This window comes from Pseudorca crassidens, chromosome 14, assembly GCF_039906515.1.
Source record: "Pseudorca crassidens isolate mPseCra1 chromosome 14, mPseCra1.hap1, whole genome shotgun sequence".
In the NCBI taxonomy this organism is placed as follows: Eukaryota; Metazoa; Chordata; class Mammalia; order Artiodactyla; family Delphinidae; genus Pseudorca; species Pseudorca crassidens.
The window spans coordinates 11,679,573-11,694,610 of NC_090309.1; the positions used below are offsets into that span (position 1 = coordinate 11,679,573).

The following is a 15,038-nucleotide window of genomic DNA, read 5'->3' on the forward strand; positions in this document are numbered from 1 at the left end:
ACGGTAGATTTCAGAAACTTATTTACAAGCTTCCTATATGATATTCATGTCTAAGATCAAGTCAGCTAACGACCTCTTGAAGTTTCTAATCTACAAACAACATTTACCTTGCCAACTGAACGAGAAGTTCAACAAGTGAACGAATTCCTTCTCCCATTAGAGTGTTCAACTTAAGCTCCTCATAGACCAGGTGAAGAACAAAAAAAATTGCAGGTATGTGAGTGAAAAGCAGTGTAGAAGAGTCCAAACTGAGATTCTGTGACAAATCCTCATCCTTCATCTGTGAAACTTCCAAAGGACTCAAACATAAAGATCTATTCAAAAGATGAGACTCAACATTCTGGTGGTAGTCTGAATTTAGTAAATATTCCCAGTCCTGAGAAGAATAAAAAGGATATTAACTTTTTAAATAATCCCTCCTTGTAATGTCATCATTAAAAAAGAAAATCAAATTCACTTAAAACAATTCAAGTTCCATTTTCACATTAAGTTGTTAATAATATGAAAAATCACAATGCTGAAAAATTAGAACCAACACTTCAAATAGCTAAGCAGTTTCCAGGTGCCAGCAATAAATATTAAGACAAGACACCTTTAAAAATCACTTGAAAAAATGTAGTCACGCCCTTTTAGGGAAGAGACTTTGGAAGAAAAATCCTACTACCTAGGTAGAGATTGAGAGAGAAAAATTTAAGATTATCTTAGGCAATGTCTTATGAGCCAAAAGTAAAGAAGGAAAGGTGGGAAGTGTAGATAGGCAGGTATAAGGACCACTACATTGATTTGGGTTTTAGTAAGAGGAGAGGTCTACTTGTATCCAGCTGGTATATGTATCTTTCAATGTTTATAAGATGATAACGCTAGTAATGTGCCTAATAGTCAACTGAATTTTATATTCAAACTGTGCTACACTTTACAAGTATTAAGTGTGTTTTAGTTTCTACTTGTGATTTATTGTATTGTGTTGAGAGAATGTGGTCTATGGTTTTGTCACAACTTGGAATTTATTGGTGCTTTTGTCAGGCTTAATACAGTGTGTTATTCTAACTTAAAAACTCTTGGAACAGATATAGAACCAACCATAAAAGTAAAAAATTTATAAGTTAGACAACCAAAATAAAAAATTCTGCTCACCAAAAGACACTGTTAAGCCACATACTGGGAGAAAATATTCCCAAAATACACATATGACAAAGAATGTCATATCTAAAATATATAAAGAACTTCTACAGCTTAATAAATATTTTTTAAAATTCAATTTAAAAATAGGTAAAACACCTGAACAGAAACTTCACACAAACATATGTAAGTAGCTAATAAGCACATGAAACAGTGCCTAACATCATTAGTCATTAGGGAAAGGCAAATTAAAACCTCTTAGAGAAACTGCTTTCCACATATCCAAATGGTTAAAAGGAAAAAGACTGACAGCAAATATTGGCCAACTCATATATTACTCAACAGTGTGAACATGGTATAACCAGTCTGAGAACCAGCAATGACCCCACATGTTCATTGCTAGGTATTTAGCCAAGAGAAATGAAAATATATGCCCACAAAGACTTATTACTGAATGTTGGCAGCAGCTTTACACATAACAGTCAAATAACGGAAATGGGCTAGATATCCATCAGCGGAAGAATGAATAAACAAACTATGGTATATTCATACTACCCACCAATAAAAAGGCACAAACTACTGATATCTGCAACAACATGGATGAATCTCAAAAGCATTATGCTGAATGAAAGAAACCTTATGCCAAAGATTACATACTATATTCCTTCATTTATATCAAATTCTAGAGCTGGCAACGCTAACATATGACAGAATTCAAATCAGTGGACGCTTTGAGAAGAAAGAAATGATTTAAAATGGCACGAGAGCTTTATGGAATAATGGAAATGTTTTGTTCTTGAGAGGAGTGTGGGTCACACGAGTGTGCATTTGTCAAAATTGATCAAACTGCATACTTAAGATCTGAGCATTTCATTTATGTAAATTAAACCTCAATTTTAAAAGAATGTTTTCAAACAACAAGAATACACCCATGGAATCTGATATGTTTGAAAACCTAAATTAAAGAAACACTGCCTAAAAAGGCAAATGCTGTCACTTTAGGTGATCAATTGGCAGTAAAACATCTATAAACCCAAATTTAAATCACACAGCATTATGTATGTTTAGTAATTTTTAGATGATCATTAAAGACAAAAGTGAATAAATAGCCACAGAAAATGTAACAGGTCCTGTCCTTCAACATAGCTGTCATTCAGTATTAAAATAAGTAAAAGGTGTTAGAAATACATGCAAATCAACAGGAACATTACAAATGTGGGGGACCAGTATAATACTCACAGATTAATTTTTATTAGCAAGAAAAAACAATGCTTACATCATCAGATCCTGTCTCAGAAGGTCTTGCTTTTTTGGGTGCAATGACTGGGGAAAGTGATCCTTCAAAGTCGAACTGGAAGATAACCCCAAAAGAGAAGACAAAATCATGTAAATTTATCACTGACAACTGATCAACTTAAATGATTCTGAAATCAGTTCTACCAATTATGGAAACTGAGGAATGTCACCAAAACTCATTTTCTCATCTGGAAAAACATGGCACGAAAACCTTTCTTCTAGGATCATTGTGAAGATTAAATGAAATCATCTATGTAAAGCACCTAGTCCAGTGCCTGGGCTCACAGGTACTGCAATGGTAGCTTCCTTTCCTCCCCTACTTCTCTGATGACACAGATCTTCACTCCACTGGTAGAAAGAACAGAACCATTAGCTATACCCAAAATATGCCAAGTCTCAAAGAATCAACCCAGTGTCAGCCAAATGTCAGAACTTAGCAGACATTTATTTAGAGTCTGTCTACAGTGACAGTCTAACAATTCTATGGCAGAGATGGGTAGCTACTCTCCAAAATCTGTGTTCTCCTCTTTCTCCTGGACCCACAGCCACGCTATGTATCCCTGCCCCCTCACAGTTAGCTGTGGCCCTCTGACAGTGTGATTATGAATGAAAGCAGATGTCACCACTGCCAGGCCCAGTTCCTGAAAACCTCCCATTCATGCTCCCCTAGGCTCTTTCCCTTGCATCTAGCATCAACTCTAAGGCTATCTTTGAAGCCTCACGTTGAAGACAGATGCTCCATCAGCCTGGGTCCCTAATAACCATGAGGCCTGTTTACCTGCTAAATACTGTTATATGAACAAGATACACATTTTTTTTGTGTGTGAGCCATTATATCTTTTGAGAGCTTTCTGTTATAATAGTTAGCCTATCCTAATGCAGTTACATAAAAGCAATTTTCTAAAAGTTCAGTCTTATTCAATTCCCTCTGGCATAACCTTTGCCACCTGCTACTTTACACAGGCACTGAACTACCAACTAATCAACCATAACCCTATAAATAGCAATAGCTGTTTTCCTACGCTATAAAAACTTACATATTTATCAATTAATCTCATTCATCTGAAAGTTTATTTCTATATAAAAACTAAACATAGATAGCAATAATTTTTAAAACTGAATGTTTAAATATAAAACTGCATAAAGTACTTTTTTAAACTGAATAAAGTAATTTAAAAAACTGATCAAGAGAACAGGTTTTCTTGTGAAGCATTTAAATAAAACACAACCCAACTTACATACAATATTATCAAAAAACAAAAATAACAAGAGCAAAATCAAAGCAACAGATGAAATGATAGCTATCTTACCTAAAACTTCAACCAAATATAGCGTACATGTGTGCACGCGCGCACACACATAGTCTTAAGTCCCACAGTCAGAAAGAATGTCCCAGCTATGGTTATCAGGTTCATTAAGACCTGGAGTTATGGGAAAGGACAGTGGAGATTGTCTGATACAGATACCTCTTTGTGACATATATGGATCTGTCTTATTTTCATTATTTTAATATGTCACAGGTTAGCCAATCCTGTTATATAATTCTGTGGATCCCTGACCTTGATCTATCACAACCTGGATATAAAATATTCATTTATCTGCCTTCCCCTAGGACAGTCAATTCCATGAGAGGAACTATCTGTCTTCCCTAATGCGTATCTGAAAAGCCTGGCTTCATGCCTGGCCCACATCAGGGACTCAATATCTATCTAATGAAAATATGAGCATCCCAAAGGACAGAACAGTTAACCCTAGATGCAACCACTCACAGAATGTAAGAACCAAAAAGAAATGTCTGGCCCAGTCCTCTCATTTAACTAATTAGTGAATTAAGGAAGGCCCAAAGAAATGCCAAAATCACAGAGCTAGTCATTGGCAGAAATTCGGTACTCTACCCTCCACTCTATTACTTAAATGAAAACAAAAAAGAGATATATCTGGACAAAGCAAAATAAAAACCATTTGCCACTGAGGACCATTTCATCCTGCGCTTTGACGGCGAGGACAAAAGGCAGCAGGGTTTAACTATGCAGTCCTACAAATAAATGTCAGAGCTGATTTCCTCGTTCCTTCCTTTAGGGCTATCATGCAATAAGTAAATCAAAGAATCATGTTCTTCTTTACAAAAGAAAAAAACTGTGGGTGCTCAGTCCTAACCACAACATGGAAACACGAGGGGGCACTGGCTCTCTGCTAGAGAATGGGGCACAGTGATCTGTATTCCTCAACGAGTTCCACAGGACAGTAACATACAAAAACTACAAGAAGCTGAAGTGGACTTATTCATATTGTAGAAATCCTCGGTTTCTATAAGGCACAATTTTTCGATATTTAATAAAGAATGGAAAAATCTGGAATGAAGTAGCATTCATGCAATTGTTTGGAATAAGAAAATTGTCCCTATTTTCCCAGGAAAATTTTTCCCAAGGAAATTGCAGAGGGCGATTCTTTCACATGATGCAACAGACACAAAATGTTAAAATACTTCATTCAGGTGGAAAAGGGCATTCATTCAACAAATGTTCACTAAACAGCCACCTATGCCAGGCACTACTGTAGGTCCTAGAGATAGAGTAGTGAACAAAACCAAACAAAAATCCCTGCCCACACAGAATTTTCCTGTGGGAGGAGAAGAGACACACAAACAAAATAAATAAAATATACAGCATATTATATATAATTAGTGCTAAGAGGAAAAAAAGGTAAAGGGGATCATAAGGGGGGCATGGAGTGTAGGTACAATTCTACACAGAATGGACAGGGCAGGCTGCACTGAGGTGACATCTGGAAAAGGCCTCAGCTTGTCTTGTCTGAGGGAAGTCATTTTCTCCAGGGGTAACAGCAAGTGCAAAGACCCTGAGGCAGGAACATGCTTGGTGTGTTCAGGGGAAACAATGGAAACCAGCGTGGTGGGGACAATGCGAGCAAGGCAGGGATGAGTAAGCAGTAAAACCAGACGTAAGAGAAGCTGGGTCACATGGTGTCTTGCAGGCCTTTGGCTTTTACTGAGTAGCATGGGAAGGCACTAGAGGGTTCTGAGCAGAGGAGTGACTTGATCTGACTTTATTGGACAGGATTACTTTGGTTGCTAGGGTGGAGAGGAGAATGAAACAGGTAAGCCATGAAATGCAAGTCAAAAAATAAAAACTATAGGGGGCTTCCCTGGTGGCGCAGTGGTTGAGAGTCCGCCTGCCGATGCAGGGGACATGGGTTCGTGCCCCGGTCCAGGAAGATCCCACGTGCCGCGGAGCGGCTGGGCCTATGAGCCATGGCCGCTGAGCCTGCGCGTCCGGAGCCTGTGCTCCACAACAGGAGAGGCCACAACAGTGAGAGGCCTGCGTACCGCAAAAATAAATAAATAATAAAAACTATAAATGACCAATGAGAATTTTAAAAAGCCATTCCCATTTACTTATACAGAAATAACATAATAGTTCTGAGTTGGCAAAGGTTCACCCCACTCAGATAATCAATGTGGTGAAATGGGCACCTTTAAATGATGCTGGTGAAAATGTTGATTGCACAACCCTTTTTGAACATTACTTGACCTAGTAATCCCTCTTTTAGGGTTCAGTTCTTGGGAAATGACGAGAGATGTACAGATTTACATATAAAAGAATGTTTGCAAATTACTCATAAGAAAAAAACTGGTTCAACAATGTTCAGTTATTAGCCATTAATCATGATAAAACCACATGGTAGCCTATAAAATGAAGGGGGTTTTTTGAAGAATTTTTAATGATATAGGAAATTTTCATTGATATCATGTTTATCTATAAAGCAAAAGCAAAACGTTTAGAGTGGCTGTCTCTGAGTAGCAGTATTTTCCTCTTAGTTCCTCCATTTTCCAAATTCTCCTCAGTAAGCATGTATACTTCCATAATAAAAAAAAACAAATGATTTTTTTAAATGGATTTGCTGGTATGAAACTAAAATGTATAGACAAGTACAGCTGAGTTACCTGGAGAAAGGTAAGTGTGTTCTACAGTGATTTCTTCAGAGTGACCCAGGCAAGGTTGTCCTGGGAGTGATCTCCAGAGGCAAAAGGAAATCACCAATACTGAAGACGCTACCCTGATTTTGTAAATAACCTATTAAGGGCCTGGAAGAAAGTTTCTAGGGAGGGAGATGAGGAATGCAGCTTTATATCATTAGCAGACTAGATACTTAGGCTAAAGCACTTTAAATCTCCATCAAATCAAACCTTCCTCCTCACAGACGAAGCAATTGTATGTGAAAACACAGTCTGGGCTTCAGAAAAGAACATTAAGCCATGAGTCAGAAGATACAATGAAGGCCCAGTTTTGAGCAAATCTCTAGTCCGCGATTTCTTCGTGATTCAGTTTCTTCATCAATAAAATCAAGACTACTACTACTAATCCGAGCATAATTTATAGCCATTTTACAAAGATGAAATGAGAAATAGTAGCCAAAGTGCTTTACCATATTATGAAAATGCAATAATTCTAATTACTAGTAAAATGTTATTAAATAGTAATGATATTTGACTTAAAATGTATAGACACAATAAGCCTTAACATATTCCATTTTGTTGAATGAAGTATGCCCATTAGTAAACTGATATGTTATATACTCTGAATGCTGCACAACCAATTATGCAAACATCACTGGTGGATTTGTTTTTTGGTTTGCTTGCTCTCTTCTTTCTTTCTTTCTTTTTTATTACATTTTTTAATTTTTTTTAATAATTATTTTTTATTTTAATAACTTTATTTTATTTTCCTCTTCTTTCTTTCTTTTTTTTCTCCCTTTCATTCTGAGCCATGTGGATGACAGGCTCTTGGTGATCCAGCCAGGCATCAGGGTTGTGCCTCTGAGGTGCGAGAGCCAAGTTCAGGACATTGGCCCACAAGAGACCTCCCAGCTCCACGTAATATCAAACGGCGAAAATCTTCCAGACATCCCATCTCAACGCCAAGACCCAGCTCCACTCAACGACGAGCAAGCTACAGTGCTGGACACCCTATGCCAAACAACTCGCAAGACAAGAACACAACCCCACCCATTAGCAGAGAGGCTGCCTAAATCACAATAAGGTCACAGACACCCCTAAACACACCACCAGACATGGACCTGCCCACCAGAAAGACAAGATCCAGCCTCATCCACCAGAACACAGGCACAACTCCCCTCCACCAGGAAGCCTACACAACCCACTGAACCAACCTTAGCCACTGGGGGCAGACACCAAAAACAACAGGAACTACGAACCTGCAGCCTGTGAAAAGGAGACCCCAAACACAGTAAGTTAACCAAAATGAGAAGACAGAGAAACACACAGCAGATGAAGAAGCAAGGTAAAAACCCACCAGATGTAACAAATGAAGAGGAAATAGGCAGTCTACCTGAAAAAGAATTCAGAATAATGATAGTAAAGATGATCCAAAATCTTGGAAAGAGAATGGAGAAAATACAAGAAATGTTTTACAAGGAGCTAGGAGAACTAAAGAGCAAACAAACAGTGATGAACAACACAATAAATGAAATTAAAAATTCTCTAGAGGGGATCAACAGCAGAATAACTGAGGCAGAAGAATGGATAAGTGACCTGGAAGATAAAATAGTGGAAATAACTACAGCAGAGCAAATAAAGAAAAAAAAAAGAATTGAGGACAGGCTCAGAGACCTCTGGGAGAACATTAAATGTACCAACATTCAAATTATAGGGGTCCCAGAAGAAGAAAAGAAAAAGAAAGGGACTGAGAAAATATTTGAAGAGATTACAGTAGAAAACTTCCCTAATATGGGAAAGGAAATAATCAATCAAGCCCAGGAAGCACAGAGAGTCCCATACAGGATAAATCCAAGGAGAAACACGCCAAGACACATATTAATCAAACTATCAAAAATTAAATACAAAGGAAAAATATTAAAAGCAGCAAGGGAAAAATAACATACAAGGGAATGCCCATAAGGTTAACACTTGATCTTTCAGCAGAAACTCTGCAAGCCAGAAAGGAGTGGCAGGACATATTTAGTGATGAAGGGGAAAAACCTACAACCAAGATTACTCTACCCAGCAAGGATCTCATTCAGATTCGATGGAGAAATTAAAACCTTTACAGACAAGCAAAAGCTAAGAGAATTCAGCACCACCAAACCAGCTTTACAACAAATGCTAAAGGAACTTCTCTAGGCAGGAAACACAAGAGAAGGAAAAGACCTGCAATAACAAACGCAAAACAATTAAGAAAATGGTAATGGGAACATAGCTATCGATAATTACCTTAAATGTAAATGGATTAAATGCTCCAACCAAAAGACACAGACCGGCTGAATGGATACACAAACAAGACCCATACATATGCTGTCTACAAGAGACCCACTTCAGACCTAGGGACACGTACAGACTGAAAGTGAGGGGATGGAAAAAGATATTCCATTCAAATGGAAATCAAAAGAAAGCTGGAGTAGCAATTTTCATATCAGACAAAATAGACTTTAAAACAAAGACTATTACAAGAGACAAAGAAGGACACTAATAATGATCAAGGAATCAATCCAAGAAGATACAACTGTAAATATTTATGCACCCAACATAGGAGCACCTCAATATATAAGGCAAATGCTAACAGCCATAAAAGGGGAAATGACAGTAACACAAACATAGTAGGGGACTTTAATACCCCACTTTCACCAATGGATAGATCATCCAAAATGAAAATAAATAAGAAAACACAAACTTTAAATGATACATAAAACAAGATGGACTTAATTGATATTTATAGGACATTCCATCCAAAAACAAAAGAATACACTTCCTTCTCAAGTGCTCATGGAACACTCTCCAGGACAGATCATATCTTGGATCACAAATCAAGCCTTGGTAACTTCAAGAAAATTAAAATCGTATCAAGTATCTTTTCCGACCACAATGCTATGAGACTAGATATCAATTACAGGAAAAAAATCTGTAAAAAATACAAACACATGGAGGCTAAACAATGCACTACTTAATAACCAAGAGATCACTGAGGAAATCAAAGAGGAAATTTAAAAATACCTAGATGTAAATGACAATGAACACACGATGACCCAAAACCTATGAGATGCAGCAAAAGTAGTTGTAAGAGGGAGGTTTACAGCAATACAATCCTACCTTAAGAAACAAGAAACATCTCAAATAAACAACCTAACCTTACACCTAAAGCAATCAGAGAAAGAAGAACAAAATAACCCCAAAGTTAGCAGAAGGAAAGAAATCATAAAGATCAGATCAGAAATAAATCAAAAAAAATAAAGGAAACGATAGCAAAGATGAATAAAACTAAAAGCTGTTTCTATGAGAAGATAAACAAAATTGATAAACCATTAGCCAGACTCATCAAGAAAAAAAGGGAGAAGACTCAAATCAATAGAATTAGAAATGAAAAAGGAGAAGTAACAACTGACACTGCAGAAATACAAAGGATCATGAGAGATTACTACAAGCAACTATATGCCAATAAAATGGACACCCTGGAAGAAATATACAAATTCTTAGAAATGCACAACCTTTCGAGACCGAACCAGGAAGAAATAGAAAATATGAACAGACCAATCACAAGCACTAAAATTGAAACTGTGATTTAAAATCTTCCAACAAACAAAAGCCCAGGACCAGATGGCTTCACAGGCGAATTCTATCAAACATTTAGAGAAGAGCTAACACCTATCCTTCTCAAACTCTTCCAAAATATAGCAGCGGGAGGAACACTCCCAAACTCATTCTACAAGGCCACCGTCACACTGATACCAAAACCAGACAAAGGGGGCTTCCCTGGTGGCGCAGTGGTTGAGAGTCTGCCTGCCGATTCAGGGGACATGGGTTCGTGCCCCGGTCCAGGAAGATCCCACATGCCATGGAGCAGCTGGGCCCGTAAGCCATGGCTGCAGAGCCTGCGCATACGGAGCCTGTGCTCCGCAATGGGAGAGGCCACAGCAGTGAGAGGCCTGTGTCCCACAAGAAAAAAAAAAAAAAACAAAGATGTCACAAAGAAAGAAAACTACAGGCCAATATCACTGATGAACATAGATGCAAAAACTCTCAACAAGATACTAGCAAACAGAATCCAACAGCACATTAAGAGGATCATACACCATGATCAAGTGGGGTTTATTCCAGGAATGCAAGGATTCTTCAATATACGCAAATCAATCAATGTGATAAACCATATGAACAAATTGAAGGAGAAAAACCATATGATCATCTCAACAGATGCAGAGAAAGCTTTAGACAAAATTCAACACCCATTTATGACAAAATCCCTCCAGAAAGGAGGCATAGAGGGAACTTATCTCAACATAATAAAGGTCATATTTGACAAACCCACAGCCAACATCATTCTCAATGGTGAAAAACTGAAACCATTTCCACTAAGATCAGGAACAAGACAAGGCTGCCCACCTTCACCACTATTATTCAACATAGTTTTGGAAGTTTTAGACATGGCAAGCAGAGAAGGAAAAGAAATAAAAGGATTCCAAATTGGAAAAGAAGAAGTAAAACTGTCACTGTTTGCAGATGACATGATACTCTACATAGAGAATCCTAAAGATGCTACCAGAAAACTACTAAAGATGCTACCAGAAAACTACTAGAGCTAATCAATGAATTTGGTAAAGTATCAGGATACCAAATAAATGCACAGAAATCTCTTGCATTCCTATACACTAATGATGAAAAATCTGAAAGTGAAATTAAGAAAACACTCCCCTTTACCACTGCAACACAAAGAATAAAATATCAAGAAATAAACCTACCTAAGGAGACAAAAGACCTGTATGCAGAAAATTATAAGACACTGATGAAAGAAATTAAAGATGATACAAATAGACGGAGAGATATGAGATATATACCATGTTCTTGGATTAGATCAATATTGTGAAAATGACTATACTACCCAAAGCAATCTACAGATTCAGTGCAATCCCTATCAAACTACCAATGGCATTTTTCACAGAACTAGAACCAAAAATCTCACAATTTGTATGGAAATACAAAAGACCCCGAATAGCCAAAGGAATCCTGAGAAAGAAAAACAGAGCTGGAGGAATCAGGCTTCCTGACTTCAGACTATACTACAATGCTACAGTAATCAAGACATTATGGTACTGGCACAAAAACATAAATATAGATCAATGGAACAGGACAGAAAGCCCAGAGATAAACCCACACACATGTGGTCACCTTATCTTTGATAAAGGAGGCAAGAATATACAGTGGAGACAAGACAGCCTCTTCAATAAGTGGTGCTGGGAAAACTGGACAGCTACATGGAAAAGAATGAAATTAGAACACTCCCTAACACCATACACAAAAATAAACTCAAAATGGATTAAAGACCTAAATGTAAGGCCAGACACTATCAAACTCTTAGAGGAAAACATAAGCAGAACACTCCATGACATAAATCAAAGCAAAATCCTTTTTGACCCACCTCCTAGAGAAATGGAAATAAAAACAAAAATAAACAAATGGGACCTAATGAAACTTAAAAGCTTTTGCCCAGCAAAGGAAACCATAAGACGAAAAGACAACCCTCAGAATAGGAGAAAATATTTGCTAGTGAAGAAACTGACAGAGGATTACTCTCCAAAATTTACAAGCAGCTCATGCAGCTCAATATCAAAAAAACAAACAACCCAATCCCAAAATGGGCAGAAGACCTAAACAGACATTTCTCCAAAGAAGATATACAGATTGCCAACAAACACATGAAAGAATGCTCAACATCATTAATCATTAAAGAAATGCAAATCAAAACTACAATGAGATATCATCTCACACTGGTCAGAATGGCCATCACCAAAAAATCTACAAACAATAAATGCTGGAGAGGGTGTGGAGAAAAGGGAACCCTCTTGCACTGTTGGTGGCAATGTAAATTGATACAGCCATTATGGAGAACAGTATGGAGGTTCCTTAAGAAACTGAAAATAGAACTACCATATGACCCAGCAATCCCACTACTGGGCATATACCCTGAGAAAACCATAATTCAACAAGAGTCACGTACCACAATGTTCATTGCAGCTCTGTTTACAATAGCCAGGACATGGAAGCAACCTAAGTGTCCATCAACAGATGAATGTATAAAGAAGATGTGGCACATATATACAATGGAATATTACCCAGCCATAAAAAGGAACGAAATTGAGTTATTTGTAGTGAAGTGGATGGACCTCGAGTCTGTCATACAGAGTGAAGTAAGTCAGAAAGAGAAAGACAAATACCGTATGCTAACACATATATATGGAATCTAAAAAAAGAAAATGGTCATGAAGAACATAGGGGCAAGACGGGAATAAAGACACAGACCTACTAGAGAATGGACTTGAGGATATGGGGAGGGGGAAGGGTAAGCTGGGACAAAGTGAAAGAGTGGCATGGACATATGTACACTACCAAACGTAAAACAGAATAGCTAGTGGGAAGCAGCCACATAACACAGGGAGATTAGCTCGGTGCTTTGTGACCACCCAGAGGCGTGGGATAGGGAGGGTGGGAGGGAGGGAGATGCAAGAGGGAAGTGATATGGGGATATATGTATCACTGATTCACTTTGTTATAAAGCAGAAACTAACACACCACTGTAAATCAATTATACTCCAATGAAGATGTTAAAAAAAATTATGCAAACATTACATTGATAACAACAGAGTATCTCAGGAGGAAAAACAATTATCTGTACTTACATTCCTTGTCCATGCTAAGCGGTCTGTGTTATAACCCATCATGTTCATGAGACAAGTCACAAATAAGTTCCACTCTGAGTGATAACTGGGTCCTCCTGGAGCACTGTGGACACTGTACCACTTGACAAGCATCTGAACAGCTACTTCTTTTGGCAGGATAAATTTAATTGCTTGCAAACAAGTTTGTACTATTAAAAGCAAAGATTAATTTTAGTATGCTTCCTATGCATGCATTTCTTTTCCCCTTTTACTAGGAACATTTTTTAATTACTACTATATAAAGGCCAAGTACTATGAAAAAAGAACTGCCATTAAAGAGCCAATGGGATGCAAATCTGACCTAGCCAATCAACTGACACTGAATTTAACAGGGCTTGCGAGAGGTCTCAGGGCAGCTTTGTGATCATTCATTTTGGATCAGAAATAGAGTAACCAAAGAGCTGAGATTACCTAAGACAGAGGTGATTGACATCCATGGCCCTGACAGTTATTAATAGCTCCCCATTTCACTCTCAAAAATGTCCTAGTTTGGACAATAAATTAAAGGCCATTCTAACAAAAACATACAATTTCTACATTAATAAATTCATATAAAATATTGCTTCAATACTTCAATAAATATGTAATAATCAATATATACCTCCTCAAATAGTAATGCTTACTTAGCATTAAAATATGTTCTGAATGATTGAACATTCTGGTTAACCAAAGCTTTATAACTTTTCATTATTTCTGACAGCATTGTTTCTAAAATGTTTTACATGCTCTCTGATCAATCAATACCATGTAAACTATAACTTTCTTAATGACTCAATATCATTAGTATGGCTATCACTTAACAGTGCTACACTGTCATACAGCGACCCCCTCAGGGTGGTAAGGGCTACTGCTATAAAGAGGCCTGGGTCTGCTTTTAGTAGGAAATGGCCCCAAACTGCAATGCTTTCGTATCCTCCCATAATCTCTTTAGAGGATTCTTTTCTTCCCTGCCCACTGGCACTGTCACCAGGGCCCATCCTCAGCAGCATATGCTTTTTCTCATCAATTTGCTACGTGTGTGCATACACAGCAAAGGTTGGAATCAAATGAAACCAATGTTAGAAAACCTAATAATCAAGTTTGTCATGACTGAATCCAAATTAAGTGTAAACCAGATACTGCCTGAGGGGCTGAGGAAAGCTTTATAAGTAAAGTACAAAAACTTACGTGCATGAACTATGTGACTTCTATTTGCTCGAGAGAGAGTAAGATTTTTTTTTTTTAATTAACCTGTTATTTGTTTTTATGTACTTTGGTTAGGCTTATACTTCTTGAGATCACTGGCTAAATACCTTTCAGAAAAGCAAGGCATCTCCATACGAACTCAGAATATCATTTACTACACCAGTGAAAGATACTTCCTAAAACGCACGTCATTCTAGCCCACTTAGCAAATTGCAGAATTCACACAATCTGCCAACGCTCTGCTCTGGCAGTTAGACTTTGAAACTAATAGATGTCCTGAATTTTCTTATATCATACAAGCATTCTTTTCTTAATTTACATTTGTTGGCAAATCTTTTCAATTCCAGTTTTCTTTACTATTCTATGTTCAGAAATATTTTTCACCTAGTACTTTCCAAATTGCATTTCAATAATAATTCAAGCAGACTCCAATTTTATCAAAATACTCCTGAGTGTATTTTTACTATAATGTTAAGTTTTATTCAGTTAAAGGCAATTATGTTAATTTTCAATGTATCTAACAATTGAGAGATATATTTTTGGATTAAAAACCATCAATATGCCAAAAACTATTTTAGTTGCTTGGGCTTCCTTGTTTTTGAGATTTTCTTGCAAGAGGCGTGTCCATACACTGTAATCTCACTGCATGGCTTCTTTTTCATAAGAAATCTCACAGAAGCAGAACTAGCACACACTTCACG

General features: G+C 37.4%; 1 protein-coding gene across 6 annotated transcripts in view; it reads right to left on the reverse strand.

The window, feature by feature from the left end:
* The window catches only part of ANAPC1 (anaphase promoting complex subunit 1), a 121,478-nt gene that overhangs the window by 77,490 nt on the left and 28,950 nt on the right, over positions 1 to 15,038 (reverse strand). For all 6 annotated transcript variants that reach the window (XM_067704375.1, XM_067704376.1, XM_067704378.1 and 3 more), the window contains 3 exons: positions 13,114 to 13,301; positions 2,396 to 2,470; positions 108 to 376 (listed from right to left, as the gene is read on the reverse strand). In XM_067704375.1, the coding sequence (XP_067560476.1) occupies positions 108 to 376; positions 2,396 to 2,470; positions 13,114 to 13,301 (532 nt within the window). The remainder of the gene's footprint in view (positions 1 to 107; positions 377 to 2,395; positions 2,471 to 13,113; positions 13,302 to 15,038) is intronic.